The sequence below is a fragment of the Sebastes umbrosus genome, chromosome 20, assembly GCF_015220745.1.
Source record: "Sebastes umbrosus isolate fSebUmb1 chromosome 20, fSebUmb1.pri, whole genome shotgun sequence".
Classification (NCBI taxonomy): domain Eukaryota; kingdom Metazoa; phylum Chordata; class Actinopteri; order Perciformes; family Sebastidae; genus Sebastes; species Sebastes umbrosus.
Genome location: NC_051288.1, coordinates 8,237,998 through 8,263,759, shown reverse-complemented (window position 1 = coordinate 8,263,759; position 25,762 = coordinate 8,237,998). Strand labels below are relative to the sequence as shown.

The following is a 25,762-nucleotide window of genomic DNA, read 5'->3' as shown; positions in this document are numbered from 1 at the left end:
CAGAATGTACCTTAAAAGGAGATTTGTCAAGTATTTAATACTCTTATCAACATGGGAGTGGAAAAAATATACTGCTTTATGCAAATGTATGTGTATATTTATTATTGGAAATCAATTAACAACACAAAACAATGACAGATATTGTCCAAAAACCCTCACAGGTACTGCATTTAGCATAAAAAATATGCTCAAATCATAACATGGTAAACTGCAGCCCAATAGACAACAACAGCTGTCAGTGTGTCAGTGTGCTGACTTGACTATGACTTGCCCCAAACTGCATGTGATTATCATAAAGTGGGCATGTCTGTAAAGGGGAGACTCGTGGGTACCCATAGAACCCATTGTCATTCACATATCTCGAGGTCAGAGGTCGAGGGGCCCTTTGAAAATGGCCATGCCAGTTTTTCCTCGCCAAAATTTAGCGCAAGTTTGGAACGTTATTTAACCTCCTTCGCAACCAGCTAGTATGACATGGTTGGTATCAGTGGATTCCTTAGGTTTTCTAGTTTACTATGATGCCAGTATCTTCACTCTAGGTTTAAAACCGAGCTACAACCTCCTGAAGATCGACTGTGTTAATGAGTTAAAGGAATTAGTGGAGTTAAAACAAATTTGCATTAACTTTGACAGCACTAATCATCATGCAAATCAATCCCTTTCTTCTGTTTGTTCCATTTTCTTAGTGGTGATCTCCCTCAGCTACGTCCACCGCTCTCAGCCTCTGTGGAGAAAGAGTCCCCTCAGAAATACCTGGTGGTGTCTCACTGTCCCTGTGGTGTAAGTGATCATCTCCTGTTTGAAGTTCTGCTCCATTGGTCATTTATAGGCTCTACACTACAGATTTACTCTCTGAGGTTGTCAAAATTAGATTACAAAAAGTTTTTTTTTGCTACCTAGTAGGCCACATTGTGTTTAAACCAATTATTTCTCATTATTGAGTGTTTCAGACTTGTGTGATCCAAACATTTACAATAACTCGAGAGTGATGTAAAGTCCAAAAGTCAACATTTATTGAAAAAAGATATCATCATCAATAGTTATCATTTCCAAAGTTCACAACATGTTGTAACAAAATATTCTGCTTCAATCCATATTTTTTGGCGTTAAGCCTTGCAAAAGTGTTTGCTCCCCCGCTTGCTGTACACAGAGGGAGGCACTGATGAGTTCTATTCATCAAAGAAATTTGATTAAAAAAAGACAAATTTAATACACTGAATCACTTAACTCAAATTGAGGGTTTTGTTTGAGGAATTATAATTTTCTTTTAGGGTGATGACGTCAGAAAATATGAGGGGGTGGGCTCAGCTTTTCTTAAATACTTAGATATGCTGAAAGCTCTTAATGCACAGCTATGAATCTCCGGCATCCTCATTAACTGCAATAAGACCACTGTGTTGATGAAGCAGGCGTGCCGACACAGAGGGCTCCAACGAAAAACTTGAACCTGGCTCAACTTTTTCCGCAACTCAATGCAATATCATGCGTCAACACACAGTGTTTGCCAAACAAATATCTGCAAGTGGACATTCCTGCCAGATCTGTAACGTGAACTGCGCAATTCTACTGATTACCTTACAGTCGTCAAAACGTAGGATAAAATGATTTGTCACCATGATAACGTTCTAGAGTTGTAAAATCCTGTCACATAGTTCCAAGTTGCAGCATTCATTTTAATGAAATGTGCAATATACTGTAAATCAAATGTCTTACAACCGTCACTCTGCTGTCCTCCAGACTGCTCAGCCAGATTGTTCAGGCCACAGTGGATTACCAGTTGTGGCGCGACCGGGGCAGCCTCCTGACCTTTCACCTGGCTGACATACCCCTGCTGGCCTGGCTGCTGGTCTCTCTGTCCCCGCTGGTGGTGGTGTTGGTCAACGAAGTGGTGAAGCTACACGAGATACGGTATGAAACCAGACACTAAACTGAACCCATGAACTCAATGACTTGGACTCATGGGAGATTCTTGAGCACAAATGGCAGAAAGAAGCAGGGATCAGTGTGGATTATTCAGTATTATTTAGTAATCAGACAAGTCTTTAGCCCCGTTTCCACCGCAGGAACTTTCCCCCGGAACTAAGAACCTTTTGAGGAACTCATAGCGTTTCGACCGCAGGGACCAGGGTCTAAATTAAATTCTGGGGACATTTTATAGGACATTTTTTACTCCCTAAAAAGGCCCTGGTTGGGGGGGTAGTACTTTCTGTAAGCACTGGAACCTTCGGGGTGAAGTTTGCATGGATGACCATCGCTGTTTGTTTGTTTTTTCTTAAGCACAAATAAACTAGAATTGCACTCGGAGAGCGCAGACCTCCGCCAACGCGTGGCTTTAAAAACAGATCACAGCTCACAGCTGGCGGTACCGTGAGGTGGTCGGCTTATTATTAACACAGTGTGTTTCCGTGTAATGTATCGGCGGATGTCTCTCTCATTCAGCAGCCTTGTTATGTCCGTATAACGTGGGTCACGCGTCATCAATGCATCATCAGTTACATTGCGCATGTGTTATACTCTGTGGTTTTAATGCTCAGGCTGATCGGAATCCTTAAAAATATTCCTGAATCCAGATCATGATCCGGATCGCCACCAAAATCGAATGGATTGTTAATTGTGCCACACGCCACCTCTCCAAAAGGTTTCATTCAAATCCATCACGGACTTTTGGAGTAATCCTGCTAACAGACAATCAAACAAACAAACCAACAAACAAACCAAAGCCAGTGAAAACATAACCTCCTTCCTAGGCCTTTGGCCTTGGCGGAGGTAATAACCATCAAACACTCAACAGATGATTTACTGTGGAAATAGACGCTCTTAGATTCAATTTCCTCCTCTGCATTTCATTCATTAAAGCAATAAATCCCGTGAACTTTTGGTGGAAACCCGGCTTTTTATTGTCTCTCGTGATGTGTTGTGAAGCAGAACAAAATGCAGCAGATTGATCATTGTCCCGTCTGTCCATTTCAGGGTGCGAGTTCGCTACCAGAAGAGACAGAAGCTGCAGTTTGAAACAAAGCTGGGGATGAATTCTCCATTCTGATGCGCTCCCTCTGAGGAAATGGGTGTTGTGGCAATACTGGGAACCATTTAGTTCTGGAAACCAGGGAAGGGCAGGGTGAAAACACACTGCATAACCCTCCGTTAACATTTCAGCCCAACAGCACTGCAACCATCAGGTGGAGCAACCAAATGTCACGGTGGGGGCTTTATGTCACGGATGTTTTCTTGAAACAGTTGATATTGTATCAGTTATCTGAAGGTCAGGGAAAATTCCAAAGCATTCATTTCCATTTTAATAGAAAAGAGCCAAAAATAGGCAACTATTTATTGTCTGGTTTTTAGTTAGTTTTAACGGCATGAGGAATGTTTTCTGAAGAGGTTTATGCTTTCTCACGATCACTTCTGTTCTCGATCTCTGAGAGACTTGTGCATGGTCGCTCTCATCTCCAGAAATGTCCCAGGCCACAAACAGAGGACGTTTTTAGTAAAGTTAATTTTAATGTGACCCTATGAGACACACATTGAATTGTCATATCCAGCTGACATTCACAGGAAAACACATTGGGCTGCAAAGAAAAGTAACTGTGGAGCCCCAAAGTGTTCAATATTAAGTAAACAAATGTGTAATTATAAAAATAATAATAATTGATGCTTTTATTTTTAATTCACAAATTGTTTTTAAAAATTTAATTAAAATTAAAATAAAATAAAATTAATACATTTTACACAATTAAATCATATGATATCTTTTTTTTTTTTATTTAATATTGAACACTTTGGGCCTCCATATGTAACAAGGTGTTTGGTCATTGCTTGGCATCTACAGAATAGGCTGTAACACTACCTCCGGAACAAAATGTGACAAAGAAGCTTTTCTAAGTTTACTTTCTGAATTATTCTGTCATTCAGCGTTTGAGCCGCGTTTTAATCTTCACTGTGATCGCCCGCAAGACGACGTTCCCTATTAATTTTATTGTGTTGTGTTCTTTGTTGTTACTAAATTTCAGCCCAGTCGCACAGCAGTTTGTGAAATAAGTTGATTTATTTGTCACGTAACGTCCGTACTTAAGTTACAACGGAGTTATTTTAACCCAAACTACGATCTTACTAAGAAGTTTTATTTTGAAAAGACTGGAACAGAAATTGACCCTTGTGTCACATTTTGCTGCACATTGGAAGGAAAAAAACATTAAAAAATGCGTTGTTGAAAGTTGTGCTGAGCAAAAAAAAAGGAAATTTGTGTCTATGTACACGATCAAATAGATTAAATTTCGTGACTATTTCACGAACTGCTGTGAGACTGTGTTGCAAATTCCTGAGCTAAGCCGAGCCTGTTGTTACACAATACGGACTACAGATTAAGGATTGAATTTGATCAGTCACGTTTTACACGTATTTAAATATATCCTGTATACACATTTATCTAACTGAAGAATGTGCCAGCATACTACTTTTGAACCCACGCAGCTGGCTGTGCCGTGATCTTGTGAAAGGTGCTTTGTATCATTCAGTTGCCTTTCTTCTCATGCTGTCTGGCTGTTTCAGCTCTCAACACCTCAACAGACAGTTTGTTTTAAGGTATAAAAATTTGTAGATTTCCTCGATCACCCCAGATTTCATATTTGATCTGCTGACCGTCATATTCCACATATTTGGATTTCTCTCCTGATCACCTTCAAGTGTCCCCATTACTCTGCTGTGTTCTGTTAATGTGCAGCATCAGCAGACGTCTGTATCACTGATGGTCTTTTTCATTCAGACCAGCCTTCTTTCTGGTGCTGTCATTATTGTCAGATGGATAATGATTTTAATATGTATACAAGTGGATACAAGGATGATGGTATTTGTTTGCAATGTATTACTTCAGAAGTAAATACCATGCTTTTATGTCACTCTTTATACAAAAACGGAGCAATGGAAATCATTGTTGTCAGTGCTGGATTAACCGCTAGGAGTTTCCCGGGTCAATAATGAGCCAATTTATTTTCCTGAAAATGTATTATATCCCGATATTTATATTAGTATTGTGATAAAAAAATTATAAATAGGATTTTTTTTTTTTTTTTTCGATTTTATTTATGTGGGGAAGTCACATTTACATATTACTTTACAATTTTTACTCCATTTTTAGAATCTTTTTTTTTTACCCATATCGCTCAGCCCTATTCTAAATAAATTTGCATTCAATCAAATGACCACAAAGTGAGTGGACCCTGAAGCTCTGAGGTATGTTGGTTGGTTATCCAGCCTTGATTCTTGTCCACTTATAGAGAGGTGAAGTCCCTCCCCTTCCCTTTGCCCCCATGGGACCTTAATTCAGAAAAGAAAAATATGCACGGTAGTCAACAGCGAGAGACGATATTTTTTTGATCCCGTTTGAATTGCGTCATTAATCACACAGATGATGTTTGTCAATTTAAAACATAATTTTACAAGTTAAGAAACTCTCCGTTTGTTGTAGGTTTGTCGTAGTATCACTTAGTTTTGTCTGACACCGCTCAGTGAACAACATCTCTCGTCACGCACAATATACGTCACCAACACTAGCTAGCTAGCTGACTTAACTATGTTCCAAACACAAATAAAACGTTATTTAACCTGATGTGTTTTATCCAGAGATTCCTGGTCTTTTTATTAGCCGGGAAGTGAAAGAACGATCAGACCCGTTGCTGGTGTGAGTTCATCCCAGTAGGAGACACACAGACACAGATCGTAGCTTCAGAGAGAGAGAGACGTCACCTACCACACTTTTTGGTGTCTTTTCTTTCTAATTACGTATTTTCACAGTCTGATACTTCAACAGTTTTACAACAAACTGTGACTTTCTTGACTTGCAAAATTATGTTGTATATTGACAAACATCATATGTGTGATTCATGGAGCAATTCAAACGGGATAAAAAAAAATATTTGTCTCTCGCTGTTGACTCACATTCATATTTTTTCTGAAATAAGGTCCCATGGCGGGCCACCGGAAGAGGCTGGACTTTGCCTCTCTATAGTCCTAATCTAAAGAAGGTGTAAAACATGACGGGGATGGGGGAACTCGTGACCTCAGTATCTTTACTATCCTGTCTACGGCCCTGTTAAAACATCTGCTCGCTTTTACATGTGTGTCTGTTTTTAGTGATTCCATTGCTACAAATGCTCTTTTAATTTCAACATTTAATACGGGGGGGTGTAAAGTGAAGAGGAAAGAAGTGCAAAAGCACAATCTGGTTTTACTTGGGTTCACTTTCTGACTCGACGAAACGGTCAGCATGAAACTACTGAAGACGGATATAAGGACAAACATCACAATGCAAGAACAGATTTATGATTTTATATTTTTATTGTCCCTGTTTCATACTTGTGTTTTATATCATGACACACATATGGACTATGCTGCATGACTACGATCCAGTGAATGCTCCGTCTTGATCAATGTACATGTTCTCTATAGTTCTACTGTTTTGTTCACAACGCGAATGGACTCAGTCAAGCATGGACTCAATACTGTATGTTACCAGGCCTCCTGGTGCAACCTGCAGAGTTGATGCTATAGGCATTTTGATAAAATGACCACGCACATGCTCGGAGCTGATGCTTCTGGCAGTTGATTTGTAGGGTGGGATGGGGGGTGATGGACTATGATATAGTTGTTCACAAGATACATAAATGTATATTTTGTATTTTTTAAAGTGTCTATGTTCAGGACTTTTGACAAATTTGTTTGTGTATTGATTATGTCATGTTAATAAATACACTTTTATTTATGAGATTGTTTTGTGGAGATATTGTTGCACACAACTAGAGTCGTTCCGATACCAATACCAGTATCGTAAATGCGTCCGATACTGCCCAAAATTTGGTAATCTGGTATCAGCGAGTACATCAGTCTATGCTTATTAACCCAGAAAAAAAAATCTATTTTTATAACCGGAAATCAATTCTTCTTTGCTGCTCCAAAACAGTAGCTTTCACTGTGCTGTCACCCATTCATAAATATGAATGATATGAAAAAGTAATATAAATTTGTAGTAGGCAGTTATTGCAAATGAATAAGCTGAATGTAAACAGGAATGCAGCACTGCTTTCCTGTTTACATTCAGCTTATTCATTTGCAATAAGTTCCTACACATTTATATATATATACATTTATATACATTGTAATGTACACATAAAAATAAATGTATGAATATATATATAAAATATGTATGAATATATATAAATATATATATTATTTATATATTTATTTACTTATTTTTATATACATATATTTATTATTTATATATTTATTTATATCTATATATTCATATATATATGAATATATAAATAATATTAGTATAAATATATGTATGAATATATATAAATAAATATATATATATATATTATTTATATATATTTATATATTATTTATTTATATTTACATATTTTTTTATATATATATATTATTTATTTATATTTATATTCATATATATATTTATATATTCATATATAATATATATATAATATATATATATTCATACATATATTTTATATATATATTTATATTATTATTATTTATATTTATATATTCATGACGTCATGACATGGGTGGTTTTCGTCCCACGCGTGATTTACGGAAGTGCCAACAACAGTGCACATGTATATGCATGGGACAGTGCATCATATCAAGTGACAAGTGTTAAGTAACTAGAATAAACAGGAAGACTTCCGGTGAAACCTTTCACAATAAATGTCTGTATTTAAGATTTAGTTACGTTTCATAAATAAATCAACGTGTATTTTTTCTTATAGACCGTGTTCAGTGGCAATAACCATATTGCTGTTTTCATAATGTAATTAGTCACACACACACACACATATATATATATATTGTTTTTTTAACCCTAAATGTAAATAGTGTTCCCGGTGTACTTCCGGTGCTTCCTGCAGAGAGCTTGACTGCTGCAGAGCTGCAGACTGACGGGGTCGATTCAAAGAGAGCGAGGGTCTGTGTCTGTAAGTGTGTCCTACATTATAATAACATGTATTTACTGTTCATATTGAGTCACACGAGACATTTAAAACACACAAAGGCTGTATTGTCAGGGTTATGTGCTAAGCTAAGGACGTCTGGTTACCTTTACTTAATGTTTGACTTGCCTGCATGTGTCACCCAGCAGCTATAGCTAGTGTTAGCCTGACCAGCGTGTGTTTACGGTCCTTTTGACAGCTCACTTTTTGACATACATCCTGGTCATTTGGAGGTAAAGTTTTACTGTCTTTGTCTGTCTTTGTGTTGACAAAATAATAATAATAAGTGGTCCACAATAATAAGCCTAGAGCGCTGAAAAAGCCAAGGTTATCTATCCTGTCGAGAGACGTGACGCCAGACTCCGTTCACAAATCTCTACATTTACGCTAAAGATGCTCAAATGTAATGTTCGCTTCTTGGTATAACGTGACTGAAGACACTGTAGGTATGAGATGGGAAAACTCGTCCATTCGGCTTCATTTGGGTTCGGCTAAAATGCTATCATTAACTATATACAACTATTATTATTGAATGCACATAGACGACATAGATCAGGGGTCTGCAACCTGCGGCTGAAGAGCCACATGTGTGGAAATGAATAACTGTTTATTGTTTACATTTTCATTTTTATTTATCATTGTTGTAGGTCTTTAGTACGACAGAGTATTAGGGCCACATTGAGGGAAAAAAGAGAATAAAGTAATAATATTATGAGAATAAAGTCAAAAGTTCATGAGAAAAAAAGTTGCAATATTATGAGAATAAAATCACAATATTACGAGAATAAAGTCACAGGTTTATGAGAGAAAAAGTTGTAATATTATGAGAATAAAATCACAATACGAGTATAAAGTCACAGGTTTATGAGAAAAAAAGTTGTAATATTATGAGAATTAAATCATAAGTTTATGAGAAAAAAAGTCGTAGTATTATGAGAATAAAGTCAATATTATAAAGTAGTAATTTTACGAGTTATTTTCTTTTTTTGTCGTAAAGTTACGACTTTATTCTCGTAATATTAAAATTTTTCTTGTAAATTTACGACTTTATTCTCGTAATATTAAAAAAAATCTCGTAAAGTTATGACTTTATTCTGGTAATATTACGACTTTTTTCTCGTAAAGTTATAACTTTATTCTCGTAATATTACGACTTTTTTCTCGTAAAGTTATAACTTTATTCTCGTAATATTACGACTTTTTTCTCGTAAAATTATGACTTTATTCTTGAAATATCCGATTTCTTTTCCCTCAATGTGGCCCTAATAATTCGTCACACATTTGCTATTTGGCCCTCACTGCATTCGACTTATATACTATATACTTAGACTATAAACTGTGTAACCTTCATCACAATGCTCAAATGTTTTGCAGCTCCAGACAGATTTTTTTTTTTTATTTGACCTAAATGGCTCTTTTGATAGTAAAGGTTGCCGACCCTTGAACTATATCCAAGTATTCCTACCAAAACAACGTGTTGGAGGCGGTACTAAGCAGCATAACCACTTATGACATTTGGCCTATTTTATTGACACAAATTGCTGTTTTGACGGATTTTAGAAAATGCTGAATTTATCTTAACAATTTCAGAAAAGTCTCAAGTTATGTTTCCCGGTATTTGTATTTGTTTTTCAGAAAGAAACACCACATTAATTTGCTATTTTTAAGCGAGGATCTTTAGAAAACGACCTGTATTGCCAAGGCAACCAGTTTGTATATTTTACCACAGTGAAGAACTGTATTAAAGCTGCAGTGGGTAGAAATGGAGCAAATATGATTGAAAAAGTTATTTTTTATAAAACGGTCACTAAATACTGACAGTAGTGCATGAGACAGGTGATCTGAAAAAAATCATGTGTCTGCGGGATTTCACAGACCGGAGGAAAATAATCAATCAGAGCCGAGCTGGAGCCTTGCCGTCTCTGAGCAGCTGTCAATCACTCACGAACTCCGATCAAACGGTCAAACTAGGCAGCGCTGATCAAATATGAATCAATATTCTGTTACTGTAATGCCTATTTCTCTCCTCAAATGTTTTCAAAAAACATCTTGTAGTGTACTGTTTAGCTGTAAAATGAGAAAGTTCGCTCCGGCTGGTGGGCGGGGCTTGGTATTTCTTCAACTGATCTCAACATGGCTGCCGGGTCACAAACTTTCTCATTTTACAGCTAAAAAGTACACTACAAGATGTTTCTGAAAACGTTTTATGCGACAAAAAGTCATTACAGTAACAGAATATTTATTCATATTTGATCAGCACTGCCTAGTTTGCTCATTTGATCGGAGCTAGTGAGTGATTGACAGCTGCCTCAGTTGAATGAACAGCCAATAGGAACGCTCTCTCTCTGAAATGACCTGTGATTGGCTAAAGTCTCCCGTCACGGGCTAGATTTCTTAAAGTCTGAAAACAGCCATGAGGAGGTGCAGAAGTCTAGTTTTCTTTCAGAACACTTGAATTACAATATGCTGAAAGATTATTATGGATTTTTTTGCCCAATGATGCCAAAAACATTCTGCCTGCTGCAGGTTTAAGTAAGTTTATGATGATTTCTGATGAATTGATGATGATTTTTTTTTGCCCTCCACAAAATGACATCAATGTGACTGACCAGTTGCTGTCATGTAGTGCTTTGAAATGCTGAAACTTTCTTCTCCTTCTACCTGTCTGTCAGTAGTCTTGAACTTGGATGTAAACAAAAAAAAACAGAGCCGGGATCGGAGAAGATTTGTGTCTTATAGTCGCGATTCTTCCGAGATGGACGTTGGAGTGTCCAAGTCCCATGTGTTTCTCAACTACAGCCCCAGAGCCCTCTTCTCCCAGTGAGACACGCATCTGCATGGTGGTGCTGTGTGCTCCTCGGCCCTGCGTCCTCCCAATACTGTTGGCTTACCTCCAGCGCATTCTGTTTCTGTGTGCGAGCTTTAGTTTTAGCAGTGTCACACGCAAAGAATTGGCTGCAAGTGTTCGGTGATGAATGGAATGGCTGGAGGTCGCCCAACAACAGTAAATCATGGTATGCAGCCGGAGCAGCAGCAGCTTTCAGTGCATTGCGTCCTGAAGCAGTCAGGGTCACGGCCGCTGCGGTTTGGCTTGGTGCATTCATAAGAAGCGCAGTGCTGTTTGTGTATGTACAGCATAAACACTAAATGTTTAATCATTTAGGGGACTATAATGTGTGTATGTGATTGCTTGTGCACGTTTTTTGCAGGCTAATTATTTTCGCAAGTGATGTAGTGAAAGGCTACATCGAAAGAATCTCTTGCGGTGGTTCTCAAAGTGGGGTCTTGGGACCACCAGGGGGTCCTTTGAGTACCTCAGGGAGGTCCCTAACAAACACTTCCAGTTCACTATAATTTACTTAAGTGGAAATTATCTCAGTTAAATAGTCATGACTGTAGCAATGAGTTTCACTCTCACCAACTGTCATGCAGTTGAGAAAACAATCTCATCACAAGGTCCATTTAGTAGCTGTTCTGTGGCTTTCAATCATATCACATGATCTTCATCGGCAGATGGGGATGTTTTTGTGCAGATGGTTTCTCAACCCCCACCCAGGATCACTGAGTTCTTTCACTTCCTGCCACTGTGGCAGGCAAGTATTTTTTTTTTTTTTTTATTTTATCTGCCACTTTTGAAATCTCTGCGCTAAATGAAGGAATAACATTTTAAATCTGATGTCATTCAATGTTTTATATATTTTACACCAATAACATTATATGCATGGTAAATTCCAGCGTTCGAATTACATTGTAGCTTCCTTGGAGCCCTATTTTTCGGAGATGGGAGGGTACTGTACACAGTACTGTATTATACATTGTTATTGTCATCTATAGAGGTTATTTGCATAAAAACACAATTCAGATGATTAGAAAATAAATGATTGTTTTTTTATTTAAATATTTGCTTTGATTAAAAAAAATCTTGGCATCAGTAGTTTTAATGATGTATTATAAGCTGCTTAGAGCTAGTGTTAGGAAATTGAACAGGTCATAATTTTCTCTCTATTATCTATTCTATACTGCTGTGAAAACATCTCCTACAAACAACTGGATTTATTCAAGTTTCTTGCCAGAAACTACACTTTACATGATTACATTTGAGCACATCATGATAATGCTGTAATTTCCCTGACCCCAATAGTCATTTTTACTGAATAGAGCCATAATGTAACATAATGGAACCTCCGTTAACGTTAGTAGCTCCGTTATTTAACCAAACAGGACTTGTGCTGCCCACCGACTTCTATCAGCTAACGCTACTAACTCTCCAACTGTTGATTTTGACACGGATTTGTTGTTCACAGTGTAGCATTATCGGGGAAAAAATAGGGTGCGCCCTCTCAGGTTTAGTAGAAGTAGCGCTACACTTCTAAGCGTTTTTTTTCTCTCCGCCATCGCTCGGGTCCCAAGCAAACTTCCGTAACTGTCGGAAAGCATCAATACAGCGGAATCGATAGTCCCAGTGACATGAAATACCACGGAATCTGACAGCTAGGAACCGGTTCTCAACAGGAACCGATTCTCTATTCCCATCTCCAGCGTTTTCCCTGCCTGCCAAAGTGGCGGATGTTCCTGACGATTTTACCCGCCACTGCCAAAAATGTACCTGTATTTAGTGTGTGTGCTGGTGCAAATTTCAGACCCTGCCCCCACCCCCAGCAACATGTATGTTAAGTCCTTGACGTGTTCATGACAACTTGGCAAAAAATGATCAAAAGCCCCAGAACAGCTACTCAATGGACTATTGGGGGGAATTGTTTTGTCACCTGCTGTTTTCAAGATCAAGAATTAACTTTTATCATCTAGTTTGACAAAAATTAAAATCCCTTGGTCCACTCATGGTTGAAAGCTCCATGGAAAAACAGTGAGTAAGTGGACCTTGAGTCAAAATGTATAGCTTTTTTTTTTGTCAAACTAATGGTTCCAAGGTCAAGAATGAACTTTCCTGTAAATTATCATCTACCTTATGCGGTTACCAAGACAGTTAGGCTACACAAATCAATAGTGCTAAATAAATAACAAGCATCTTCTTATATATATGTCAATGGGACAGATTATAAATCTCATTTCTAAGTGGTCTGTAACGTGGACGTGTTTGAGAACACTGGCTAATGCTTTAAGCTTTGTGCTGCATGACTGTACAACAGAACATTGAGGATTGTACATTACACCAGCTAATACATTCTGATTGCATTTCACAATTCACACACACACACACACACACACACACAATAACAGGTCTGATTTAGTTGTAAAGATATTTCATAAGCAGGAGGTGATATAGAGGACTGGACATGGAAAGAAAAAGAGAAGTAACTTGCAGGACAAATTGGAAAGGAGACTTGTGTCATGTTTGTGTTTTAGGTGGAGCATCCCGCTGGGTGCACAGCGTATCATGGACGCAGTGAAGGAGGGTCACAAGAGCACCCTGAGCTCGGGCAAGATGGTGGCTCTTGCCGCGGGGCTCTCTGTCGGGGCCACGGTGGGCTACATCGTCTATCGCCATATGAGCAGCTCCAACAGCAGTGAGTATCTTGCTGCTGGAAAGTTATTGTGCCAAGAGTTTGTGTTTATTCTCTGATGACTTTTATGTGATTGACTGTTTGTGTCCATTTTGCCATCAACAGGTCCGGAGCCCAACACTGAGATGTCCAAGATGACACTTCCAGTAGAAGTTTACAGGAACATATCCAGATACCAAGCCAAGTTTTTGGACATGGTGAGTAGTTGAATACCAGATGATGACTTTCCTTCCTCCTGGAGCTCTACATTTTTGGGTTTAGGTCCCAAATTTACTTTGTGGATTAAGCTACTATATCCGCATCCCTCAGCCTCAATTCGTACTAACTCCCAGCAATTTCGACCATTCAATTTACATCGTGGAACCTGCCAAGGGTGCCCTCTGAGCCCCATGCTTTTTGATTTGGCCATTGAACCACTTGCCACAACCTTTCGTAGTTGCAAGAAGATATCTGGTATTTGGAGGGGCAATACGGAGCATAAGGTCTCACTCTATGCTGATGACCTCTTGCTTTTTGTCTCCAACCCAAGTACCTCACTGCCCTCCGTGCTGTCGCTGCTCAGTCAGTTTGGTCGATTTTCGGGATGCAAATTAAATTTCAACAAAAGCGAGACCTTTCCCATTAATAATGAAGCACGAAACCTTAGACCTCTCCAACCTGCCTTTTAAAATTGAAAATGACTGAGATGATTATTCCATTATCAAATAGTCGCTGATTAATGTTCTGTCGATCGACTAATCGACCAGTCAGTCAAGTCAATTTATTTGCATAGCTCAATATCACAAATCTGCCTCAAAGAGCCTTAAAATCTGTATGACATACAACACCCTCTGTCTTTAGACCCTACATTGAGAAATATAAAAAATAAATCTGAATCATTGTCCTGTTTTGATGTGATTTGTACAAATCTGAACCCCCTCTCAAATCGAACCATAGCAAGACCTTAAAGTGTGTGGTCATTGAGTGTGTCAGTAATATTAGGCAGCCTAACTCTGCATCCTGCTGTCTATCTCAATTCAATTCAATTCAAATGGCTTTATCGGCATGACGTAACACTGTACATATTACTAAAGCATATATCAAATCTCTCTCTTTCTCTCTCTCAGGTGATCCAGAAGTCTGGAGCCCATGTGAGGCTTTTGTCAGATTCAGGGGAGCCTGGATGTAAGACGACTGTATGCTTCCTGCTGCAGGGCTCTAAGGAGCAGGTCCTGCTGGCCCGCTGTGTCTTGGAGAACCTGGTCACTGACTGTGAACCAGTGTCCGAGGCTCTGGAAGTTCCTCAGACGGCCTTTGGACGTATAATAGGTAGCCTCCAAATGTTGAGGATGATCACGTTGATTACCCTCAGAACTTTTTTTTGCTTTCAACACTGAGCTAATGCTTTAGACTGGTGGCCTATTCTTTCAATTAGTCAATATACTTTATGAATAATTGATCAATTGGCAATGTGAAAGGTGTTACTCATAGATCCAACAGAGAATTCTCACATACAGTTCCTCCTCCGGGTAACGTCTAGACAAGTTCAGGGTTGCAATGCATGTGTGAAAGGGCCTGTAAACAGACATAAATAGAAAGTGACTTACATTCATCAGGGGGGACACAAACACAACTCCAAATGAATGATATTTTTGCTTTGTGCGGATGTTTAAATAGGCAACTGTTTGCTAACATGTTGGCCATATTAACTTTATAAGGTGACAGTATGTCAAATGTTGAGTTTTCGGCTTGTTCTAAGTATCCCAAAACAATCTGTTCATGTAGCTTCGAGATTCAAGTTGCAATCAAGCTCACTGATGTGTTTTAATACTTGTTGTACAGGAGCTCTATGGCAAAGAGGAATAAGATATATCAAGCTTTGGATGCACACACAATACTTAGTTAGTATGATACAGTCCTTGTTTTTTTGGCTCTGCACGTGGGGTTTGTTGACAGTAAGACAAATATAGAATTGGTTTTGGCCCCATGTCCTGTTTGCCTAACCCAAGTGTCCATACCTATGTGTATGTGTGTGTTTGTGTGTGCTGCAGGCCGTGGGGGGGAGAGTTTGAAGCTGATCACCAGGACCACAGGGGCCAAAGTAGCCTGTTCCAAAGAGAAGACGCAGGGCCCTGGGGCCAAGGGCAGCGTGACAATCACTGGGACCAGACAGGAGGTGGAACAGGCCAAGGTGAGAAGGAGTCACTCATCTGGACTACCCATGTGTGCTCAGTCCACTTATAACATAAAAATTAAGGCTGTCAATCGATTAAAATATTGAATCACGATTAATCACAAATTAATTGCAAATGTTTTTATCTGTTCAAAATGTACCTTAAAGGGAGATTTGTCAAGTATTTAATACTCTTATCAACATGGGAGTGGGCAAATATGCTGCTTTATGCAAATGTGTGTATATATTTATTATTGGAAATCAATTAACAATACAAAACAATGACAAATATTGTCCAGAAACCCTCACAGGTACTGCATTTAGCATAAAAAAATATGCTGAAATCATAACATGGCAAACTGCAGCCCAACAGGCAACAACAGCTGTCAGTGTGTCAGTGTGCTGACTTGACTATGACTTGCCCCAAACTGTATGTGATCATCATAAAGTGGACATTTCTGTAAAGGGGAGACTCGTGGGTACCCATAGAACCCATTTTCATTCACATATCTTGAGGTCAGAGGTCAAGGGACCCCTTTAAAAATGGCCATGCCAGTTTTTCCTCACCAGAATTTAGCGTAAGTCTGGAGCGTTATTTAACCTCCTGTGCAACAGGCTAGTATGACATATATGGTACCAATGGATTCCTTAGGTTTTTCTAGTTTCATATTCACTTCACTTATTATCACGTTAACTTTGACAGCCCTATCATATATAAATGTAACTCCTACTTTCATGATCTGTTTTTGCAGGAGCTGATTCTAGAAAAAGTCCGAGAGGACACGGTGGTGAGGACGAAGATCTCCCAGTCTTCCGCCCTGCGGCAGAAACGAGGCCACACTGCTGTGAATCAGAGGCCAGACAGCACAGGGACCGAAGCGCCAGTGGGCCTGAACAACAACGGCCCTTACGCCCAGACGGAGAAAAACGGGCACATCCATGCCAACGGGACCGCAGGAGAACCAGAAAATAGTTTTGACAAGATCGAGGAGCTGAAAATCACCAACACAGACAACAAGCAGGAGGAAGAGGATTCGGAGGAGAGCGTCTCTGCAGACTCTCTCTCTGAAATTTCCAAGTTTGAAAGTGAGTTCACTTTCCCTATAGTCCACTATATATCCACTCTGTAATCTGTCCTTGAACACGGTCATATCATACAGAGATTATTTTTTCCCCTGTTGTCCAGTTCCCAGCCCAGACCTGAGCTTCCAGCCTGACGAGCATCTAGAGGTTTATGTTTCTGCATCGGAGAACCCAAACCACTTCTGGATCCAGATCCTGGGTGTCCGTTCCCTTCAGCTGGACAAACTGACAGAGGAGATGAACCGTTTCTACAACAGTGGCAACCCCACCGTAAGGACAACTGCCTTTACTTTTGTGTTGTACCAAATGAGACACTGAGCAACTGGAAAAAAAAAAAAAACTCTAACAGTATGGGGTTACTTCTGTGTCTTTATTATGCAATCAAACACAATAGGTTTGAGAGCTTCCACACTGCAATCTTAGGAGGGGCTACAGGGTCAGAGTTTGAAAACCTCTACTCAAAGTAAAACATTGTCCCACTTGGACTCCATATTTTAGAGTGTCCTCCTGTCCTCTAGGAGCAGAGGGTGGAGACCATCGTGGTGGGGGACATTGTGGCTGCTCCATACCACGAGCACGGCACATGGAACAGGGCCAAGGTGCTGGGAGTGCTGGCATCTGGTCTGGTGGACCTTTACTATGTTGACTTTGGGGACAACGGGGAGCTGCCAAGAGACAGCCTCTGCCGTATGAGGTAAGAGACACACAGATGACAGTTCATACCTCCAAAGTAGTGTCGGCTGATCCGATCACAGATCCCGGGGTCTTGTTTGAAGCCATTTCTCCGCGGCGCTCATCAAGCGATTCCGTTCCTCTGCTCTTTGTGTGCATCTGTGTTCGGGGTGTAAATCACAAGTTTCATCACGATACGATATAAGAGCGATTCTTTGGACAACAATACGATATTTGCCGATATCACAAAGTCTGCTACGATACGATTTCTGATTCAGTTCAGGGGCCTGCAATCAATGTGAGACGATATCATATGACCATTTAACACAGTTTCAGTTACATTTAACATCACCTCACAAAAAGCAACTAATTTATGATTTGACAATTTTATCACTGGGCTCTTGCAGGCATTTAATTGAAAAACAATCTTTTTTTTTATCGATATTTTCACTTTGCAAAGATGATATTGGATCATTGATCATTGAATTGATATATCGATCCTGATCGATGTATCGTTACAACCCTAGTCTGTGTGTGTGTGCAGGGAGAGGGGCAGGAAAATCAAAAAGGGATGGGATACATATTTGATCATTTATCAGATCATTTCATATTAAATCCTTTATATTATTTATACTAGATTATCAGAATCGATGCGTCAGCGATCGGCTCTTCTGATCGGCCTTTATTGAGACCACCGATCAAACTATTTAGAACAAATATCGTTCGGTAACAGTCGGTGGCCGCTCGATCGGAGCACCCTTAAATAAAAGGACATGTTTTCAGTGTGGATTTGTGAGCGGCCGAGTCGACAGGATAATCAGGTGGGCATCCTCTCAGTATCTGGTGTTTTGTTGAGTTGGGCCCACGACTCTTTACCTGCAGCCACACACACAACACAACCCTTCCGTACTTTTGTCTACAACATCATCAGCTAAAAGCATGCTAGCTAACAACACCAGCTTAACACACGTTGGCCACACACAGCAGCAGGCCGAACATACTGTCTGAGTCCAAATGAGAGGAGCAAAGCATCATCAGCCCCTTGACCAGTGAAGATCAGTGTAAGTCGGCTGTTGTTCAACTGATAACAGGCACAACATGAAAACTTCAGGAGATGTGTCTTCCCTATAACATATTAAAAAATGAAGAAAAAAAATCAGAGTTCATGAATTGCAAATTAAGATATAAGGACAAACAAATCATTTAATTTACATATTTATTTATTTTGGACCAAAAGTATTGAAATTATGTACAACCTTTTTTGTTAGCGTTCCGATGTTTATATTTGGAGAAGATATCTGTGTCTTTAGGAGCGGTGGTCATCCAATACTGGTCAACTCTGAGGGTCTCCTGAATGGTTGTCTAATGTGTACATTAGAGCTTGCTGCAGTCTGTGCCCCTGTATGATCACACTCTGATTACAGAATGAGTCATCTGACAGTAATGATTACAGTTTAGAAATGACTTTTTGCCATGATTGCTGTCTCAGAAAGGTCTTCACCTCATTGTGTATTCAAACATGATTTTCTGTTTGTGTCTGGGACAGAATCTGCACTTGAACAACGAACAGACTCTTGTTTGTTCATACTTGAGGGAGCTTTGGCAGGAACTAACTAACAGCTTCTGCTTTTGCTGCATTAATATTTCAGGAGTGACTTCCTCAGCTTACCATTCCAAGCTATTGAGTGCAACTTAGCAGGAGTGAGACCAAAAGGTAAAACACTTTATCACACAGGCATGTCACTAAGAAAAAGTTGAAAGTAAAAAAAAAAAAAAGATTCTGAAATCTCATTTGATTTGCCTTTTTTTTCCTCAAATGTTTGTCAGGAGAGATGTGGACTGAGGCAGCCCTGGATGAGTTTGAGCGGCTGACGTACTGTGCCTGCTGGAGACCCCTGCAGGCCAAACTCTGCAGCTACTCTCACTCTGACATCTCCTCCTGGCCCAGTGTCAAGCTCTACGACAACAGCCAGGGCAAGGTCAGTTAGTGTTTTATTAGTTATTTATCTGTTTGGTTTGTTTCTTATCCTGTCTGCTGTTTTCTATATTTCTATCTATCTATATTTCTATTGGATGGAACCTGCCACAATCAAAAATAAATAAATAAATGACTCGATAAATTAATAAATGTGTCATTAAATGTAGCAAAAATGATATTAAACTTAAAGGTAGGTAATTAATTGATAAAAGGTGACATGCTTCTTTATTTATTTATTTTTGTATAAATTCTCTTATTTATTTACTCTTATGTCTAATATCCCCATTTATTTATTTATGTATTCACTTTTTATTCATTTCTAAATAATTTCTTTGTTTTTGCATTATTTTGTCTTCATTTATTTTATCTTTATTTTAAATGTGTTTATTTATTTATTTATTTCTGCACGATTTTCCCTTTGCATTTCACCCCTTATTTCTTTTCCCAAACTTATTTATTTCTCTATTCTTTTCTTTATACATTTCTTTTTACATTTCTTTATGCATTTCTGCCTCATTATGCCAATTAAGGGGGCTGTCACTTATTTAATCAAATTAAATACATAAATAAATAAAAGGAAAGATTAAACAGAAGAGTAAATAAATAAGAGAATTAATACAAAATAAATAAATGGAATAAATAAAATAAAAGGATCAAATAGAAATTTATGTCACATTTGATCAATTAATTTATGGCTACGTCAATTTTTAATTATTATTTTTGCTACATTTAATGACATATTTATTTATTAATCGAGTCATTTATTAGTTTTCTAGTTTTTTGCACACATCTGGTAAAACATCTGTCTGTCCCAGACTGTAGATATCGATGAGGAGCTCATACGGCTGGGCCACGCTGTCAGCTTTCAGGAAGCGGTGAACGGCAGAACTGAGGGCGGCAATCTTGGCTGTCTACAGAGGATGCTGGTGATTCACTGAACACACTGACATTGTCGTTGGCCTCATTAACCTTCTCAGACCGACAACAGACCTGTTTTAGTCTTTTTTAGGGGGGTACAGGGGATCTTTAGGGGAAGATAGCAGGTCAACAGTAGATGTCAATTTTTGTGTTGATACCATTTGTTACACCGATTTGGTGCTAAATTTAACCATTTTTACTGCTTGAAAATGAATAGAAATCATAACTAATCCCTCCAAAATACCACATTAAGACACCATGACCTTGAGGAACACCATAGAAAAAGCCATGCGGTGATTTGGTATAAAAAACCTTTGACATTTGGAGATTTCTGCAAGAATTGCATTTGTCTGTGATTGGATGGTGAGCACTTCTGTTCTTGAAACTGCTCAGAAACCCCCTTATTGTCAACCTACCTATGAAAGCCATCCATCCTCTGAATGCTCTAGGTCTCTAGTCTGTGGTTGTAAAGTTTCATGAGGCTGTGATTATCCTAGAGGTCACCACAGGTCATTTTATTCAGGAGGTCAAGTTTAAAAAAATGGTCTCAATACAATGAAACAGCTACTATGGAGACTAACATCATCACACATGAATAAAGTTGGGCTCATTGGATCCACAAGAGTCTCAGCTTTACAGTGATACCCAAGTTATGTTATTCTAAGACTTTTTATGGACCCCAGTATGCAGAAATATTCAAATACACCATTTTCAGAATAGGCGACAATAACACATTTATAAGCATACATAAAAATGCATGTTTCTTTACCAAAACTGCATGCGATTATCATAAAGTGGGCATGTCTGTAAAGGGGAGACTCGTGGGTACCCATAGAACCCATTTTCATTCACATATTTTGAGGTCAGAGGTCAAGGGACCCCTTTGAATGATGGCCATGCCAGTTTTTCCTCACCAAGATTTAGTGCAAGTTTGGAGCGTTATTTAGCCTCATCCAGACAAGCTAACATGACATGGTTGGTACCAATAGATTCTTTCGTTTTTTTAGTTTCATATGATACCAGTACCCTCAATCTAGCTCTGAAACTGAACAGACAGTTGACAGTAAAGTCTCAGGGGATTAACACACCTTCGCAGTTCCAATTTAAACATAAGATTCTTTCCACTTTTTTGATTTGAATGAGCTTTTTCTTTATTTCTTAAATACTCACATCTTTATTTCTTGTCCTCCCGTAGGATGACGTAATAGGAGCATCATCGGAGCTAAGTCTCTCCTGTATCAGCTTATCGGGTGAGCACAGTAAAGGGAAATCCGTTTTTTGTCTTTGCAATGTGTTATTGTCTTGTTTAGTGGGGTTGATTTAAAGGTGCTTGGCAACAAAGTGAAGATGGGTTTTCTGAGCAGGCATCATCATCATCTACATGTTATCAAGAGATCTGTGGAGCAACATGAAACATTGCCCCTCATCTACAGTCACTCAGCTTTGCCCAAATGATTCACAGCGTTGAGTCATCACCATAGAAATAGTTCCCACACTAACCCACAACACCAGCTGCCCTCATTCTGATGCTGCAGCTCACAAACTTCCATTTCCCTCCTTCACTTAAAGGGGACATATCATGCTCATTTTCAGGTTCTTCATACTTTTATTGTATTTCAAGTTTCTATTAAAGCATGTTTACATGCTTTAAAGGGAAAATTTGCCACCTTTTATGTGGATGTCCAATCAGTCAGCGCTGATGGTAAATGTAGCCCACTGGAGAAATAAATTCCCCAGTGCGTTGCTGTATTGACCGAGAAAGCTGATCTCTCCTGCGGTGCCGGCTGTGCCCTACATGTACCAGGATGCATTGCACACAAGCAGCGAGTTCACTAACGTCTGTAAATATTCGTACACCTAAACAGAAAAAATACATTCGTACACCTTCTGATTTCTGGTTTTTGTCTTACACCGGAAGCTTAATTACCTTGTTAACTCTAAAACACACTTCAGTCAAACTGGACCGAAACAAAATTAAACTCGCCAAACACGTCATGATTCGTCTTTCCACTGTTTTTCAGGAATCAGCAACTCCGGTTTGGTCAAAATAAATCCTTAATTCACAGAGTGAGATGTCAAAATATACCATGTGTACACGCCGTTTTCCCCGTTGTATGTCTCTGCCGTGCGGCGGCCCGTGGAGCAGCGGCTCGTTGGTGGCTCTCTCCTTCTTCGGAGGCAGACCATTAAATTAGCAAAATTCAGTGACAAAACAAATCGCCCTTAATCGTCGTGCTGGTCTTTTCCAGTTTATCTTTGGGATCCTGAAGAAGGTCTCCAGCACACCTCTGTCACAGTGAGGAGGAAAACTTTTAATGCATAGTAACTAGGGGTGTCCCAATTCTCCAAATCCACGATTCAATTTAACTTTCGATTTTAAGGTCATGATTCGATTTGATTTTCAATTTAAAGATGCCATCGTTAGACTATGGAGTCTTGATTTGTAAAGATAAACAGATCATTGGTTGTGTACCCTGACAACTGTCATTTACACTTATCTCACTGCATTACATCCATCCATTAATAAACGCTTATCCTATTCAGAGTTGCGGCTGAATTACACCCTGGACAGGTCGCCAGACTATCACAAGGCTGACACATAGAGACAGACAACCATTCACGCTAAAATTCACACCTACGGGACATTTAGAGTCAACCATTAACCTAATCTGCATGTCTTTGGACTGTGGGAGGAAGCCCACGCTAACACGGGGAGAACATGCAATCTCCACACAGAAGGACCCCAAGTGGGGTTTGAACCTGCGACCCTCTTGCTGTGAGGCGACTGCCACCGTGCAGCCCCTCTGTATTACATTTTCAGTGAAATTAAGAGGTGTCACAAGTTATTACTCATCTGGAGGTCAATACATTGTGATTCTCTGCCAACCTTCTGCAATGTGGTGGATAAAAAAAGGAAAGTCCAGTTGTAATGTTGTTGGTAGAGTGATTTTTGAATGAACCATTATTTGAGTGTTTTTCTTTTTGTACATCAGAAGCTGCTTCGATCTCAGGAAGCGTCGATGATGTCGTAGAAGATGACTTGCTCTGAGACCAAAGACGTATAAATATCAAGGTATTGTTTGCTGACATGAGTTTTAACATTCTCTAAAGAATGGATTTAATGTGTGTAAAAGTAATGACCTCTCCTCTTCTTATCCTCCAGCACTGACCATCCACTCCTCAGCATCCTGTTCAAAATGAGATGAAGGAGACGTTTTCCTTGTCTGACCCCAAACTCAAATCCTCATCGTGAAGCCTTACCAACAGTTCTTTCAGCCATATTCACTTTATTGTCGTTACTGCAGTACCATTCTTATGTTTTGCCTTTTATGCCGTTCTGTTGTACCCAACGCTGCTTTGCTTATAGTATGTGTCGTTACTATATTTTGCGTTCAAGAAATGAAAAGAGGAACAAAAACACAATGCCAGTATTATTTTTGAAAAGCACTATGATCAGTCACTGGAACGAGAAGGCAGCTGGTTCGCTGATAATGTCTAGTTTCTTTCTCGACTTATATGTATATTAAGATTTAATGGCCTGTATATTGGGCTTCACAAGTTATTCTATTTTGGAAACCATAAAGTATTATTATTGAATGTGGTCCACAGATTGTGTTCAGTATAAAAATGTGGCATCTACTGTATCATTAACTAAGGACAGAGGAAAGTGGTAGTTTGTCTTCAGAGGTGTAATAGACTGCACTATATATAATAAAGGATTTATTTTATGTCACAAGAATTGTCTGCGTCTTTCTTTGAATGCTTGAAAAATTGAAACAGGAGCAATGTGTTAAATTAAGACCATTTCCCCCCCAACAATGTAGTCTTTACCAGGTACTTAGAGGGGTAAATTCTGAAGCTTACTTAACTTTAGCTTAAATCTTAATTGCTTGAAATCATAGAATGCATCGCAGTGACATATGAGTGACAATAACCTGATATTTTCAGGTGGAATTTCATTTCATTCTCACTGCAATATCATTTTCCACTTGTGCAATTTTGTTAATAGTCTGTTTATTGTCAATACTGTATATACTGATCCTAATTTTTATACTTCCTTCTATTTAAATGGTTCATATTTTGTTACACTTTGTTTAGCTCTTTTTTTTATTGTGTTAGCTGATGCATCTTGTTTTTTGCTCTATCCCCTTTGCTGCTGTACACTGCAAATTTCCCCACTGCGGGACTAATAAAGGAATATCTTATCTTAGTAAGGTATGAAACTAATACAAGTGACTTTAATGTAAAACAACTAATTTTTACAATGAAAATATGTTAATTTTATATTGGTGTTTGTTTGACAACAAGTTCAGGTGACTTTATTTGTACCCGTAGGTAGATTTGTTTTGCAGCAAAAATAAGAGGATGGCATCCGTATTGACAATAAGGTAGAGCACAGACAAGAGACAGACATACCAAAAACATGACAAAGAGTACTCAAAGGCTTACTGGGATCAGGACCCAGCAAAAAGAAGGCCACAAGAACAATATAAAAAAAAAACCAAAAATCACTGAAATTAAGTGTAATTTTTTAAAGCAAAAAACGGTAAAATAGTCACTGGTCCCTGCTTCTCAAATGCAAATGTATGCTTGTTTCCTCAGAGTTCTTTTTTTTAATTTATTTGTTTTTATTTGTTTTGCACAATTTAAGACTACACAACATAAAAAAAAAGAAAAAAAAGAATATTATACAGTGCAGGAAGAGGCAAAAAAAACCCACTAGGCTTATCTGAAGCCTCCACCTAGAGCAAAGATTAATATAAAGAAATAATATGACAACATAATAGTGATAAACAATTAGGACAAGATTTATATAATAACAATAACAATACAGTAAATATATCAAAAAATACAAGTGTGTGTGTGTGTTGCGTGGAAGTGTGTGGTTAGTGTTTGTGAGGAGTATATTGATTTAAATATCTATAAAAACTTCTGGGCAATCGTAACCAAACAACATTGTGAGTGGGAAAAAATAAGAAAAACATAAAAACAGATACATGGACAGCAATTAAATGACCCTTTACGCGACTTTTGAACCGTTTGACAGATGAACAGTTTATTGATAGATGTGAAAAGCTACTCCATAATATGGTTCCTCTAAATCTGCAAAAAGAAGGCCACAAAAACAATATAAAAATTAAAAAAAATACTGAAATATCAGGACACAAAAAGACACAATAAATGAGAAAAGGGATAAACTTTACATAAATATGTGCAACAGCTGCAAGGACTTCTTTAAATGGAACAATTGGAGTGATATGGATAAGTTTTATCATGTTGCAGTGGTCTTATTTAATAGAAGATGGCATTCATTCATTCATCTCCACTGCAGAGAGTCTCCTCTGTTTTGTTTCTGTGTGAGGTCGATGACCTCCAATCCGGATTGACCAATCACGTGGAAGTAGGTTTACGCTCGCACATGCGCAGTAGCAGCAGA

General features: G+C 38.7%; 2 protein-coding genes across 9 annotated transcripts in view; both read left to right on the top strand.

Annotated features, from left to right (window-relative positions):
• Positions 1-5,768, top strand: part of tmem94 (transmembrane protein 94) — a 39,420-nt gene extending 33,652 nt beyond the window's left edge. For all 6 annotated transcript variants that reach the window (XM_037754940.1, XM_037754938.1, XM_037754937.1 and 3 more), the window contains 3 exons: positions 687-780; positions 1,738-1,908; positions 2,971-5,768. In XM_037754940.1, the coding sequence (XP_037610868.1) occupies positions 687-780; positions 1,738-1,908; positions 2,971-3,043 (338 nt within the window). In that variant the 3' untranslated portion in view covers positions 3,044-5,768. The remainder of the gene's footprint in view (positions 1-686; positions 781-1,737; positions 1,909-2,970) is intronic.
• A 2,119-nt stretch (positions 5,769-7,887) lies between these two features.
• Positions 7,888-24,061, top strand: tdrkh (tudor and KH domain containing). 3 transcript variants are annotated; one of them, XM_037755064.1, is made up of 15 exons: positions 7,966-7,985; positions 10,673-10,820; positions 13,365-13,525; positions 13,628-13,719; positions 14,629-14,830; positions 15,553-15,692; positions 16,427-16,760; positions 16,861-17,027; positions 17,282-17,451; positions 19,079-19,143; positions 19,257-19,408; positions 20,223-20,333; positions 21,521-21,575; positions 23,319-23,398; positions 23,489-24,061. In XM_037755064.1, the coding sequence occupies exons 2-14, from the start codon at positions 10,756-10,758 to the stop codon at positions 23,372-23,374; spliced, it is 1,770 nt and encodes a 589-aa protein (XP_037610992.1). In that variant the 5' UTR covers positions 7,966-7,985; positions 10,673-10,755; the 3' UTR covers positions 23,375-23,398; positions 23,489-24,061. The 3 variants fall into 3 exon arrangements, with proteins under 3 accessions (XP_037610993.1, XP_037610992.1, XP_037610991.1); XM_037755063.1 differs by having other exon boundaries at positions 7,969-7,985; positions 17,276-17,451; XM_037755065.1 differs by lacking the exon at positions 10,673-10,820 and having other exon boundaries at positions 7,888-7,985; positions 17,276-17,451.
• The last annotated feature ends 1,701 nt before the right edge of the window (positions 24,062-25,762 follow it).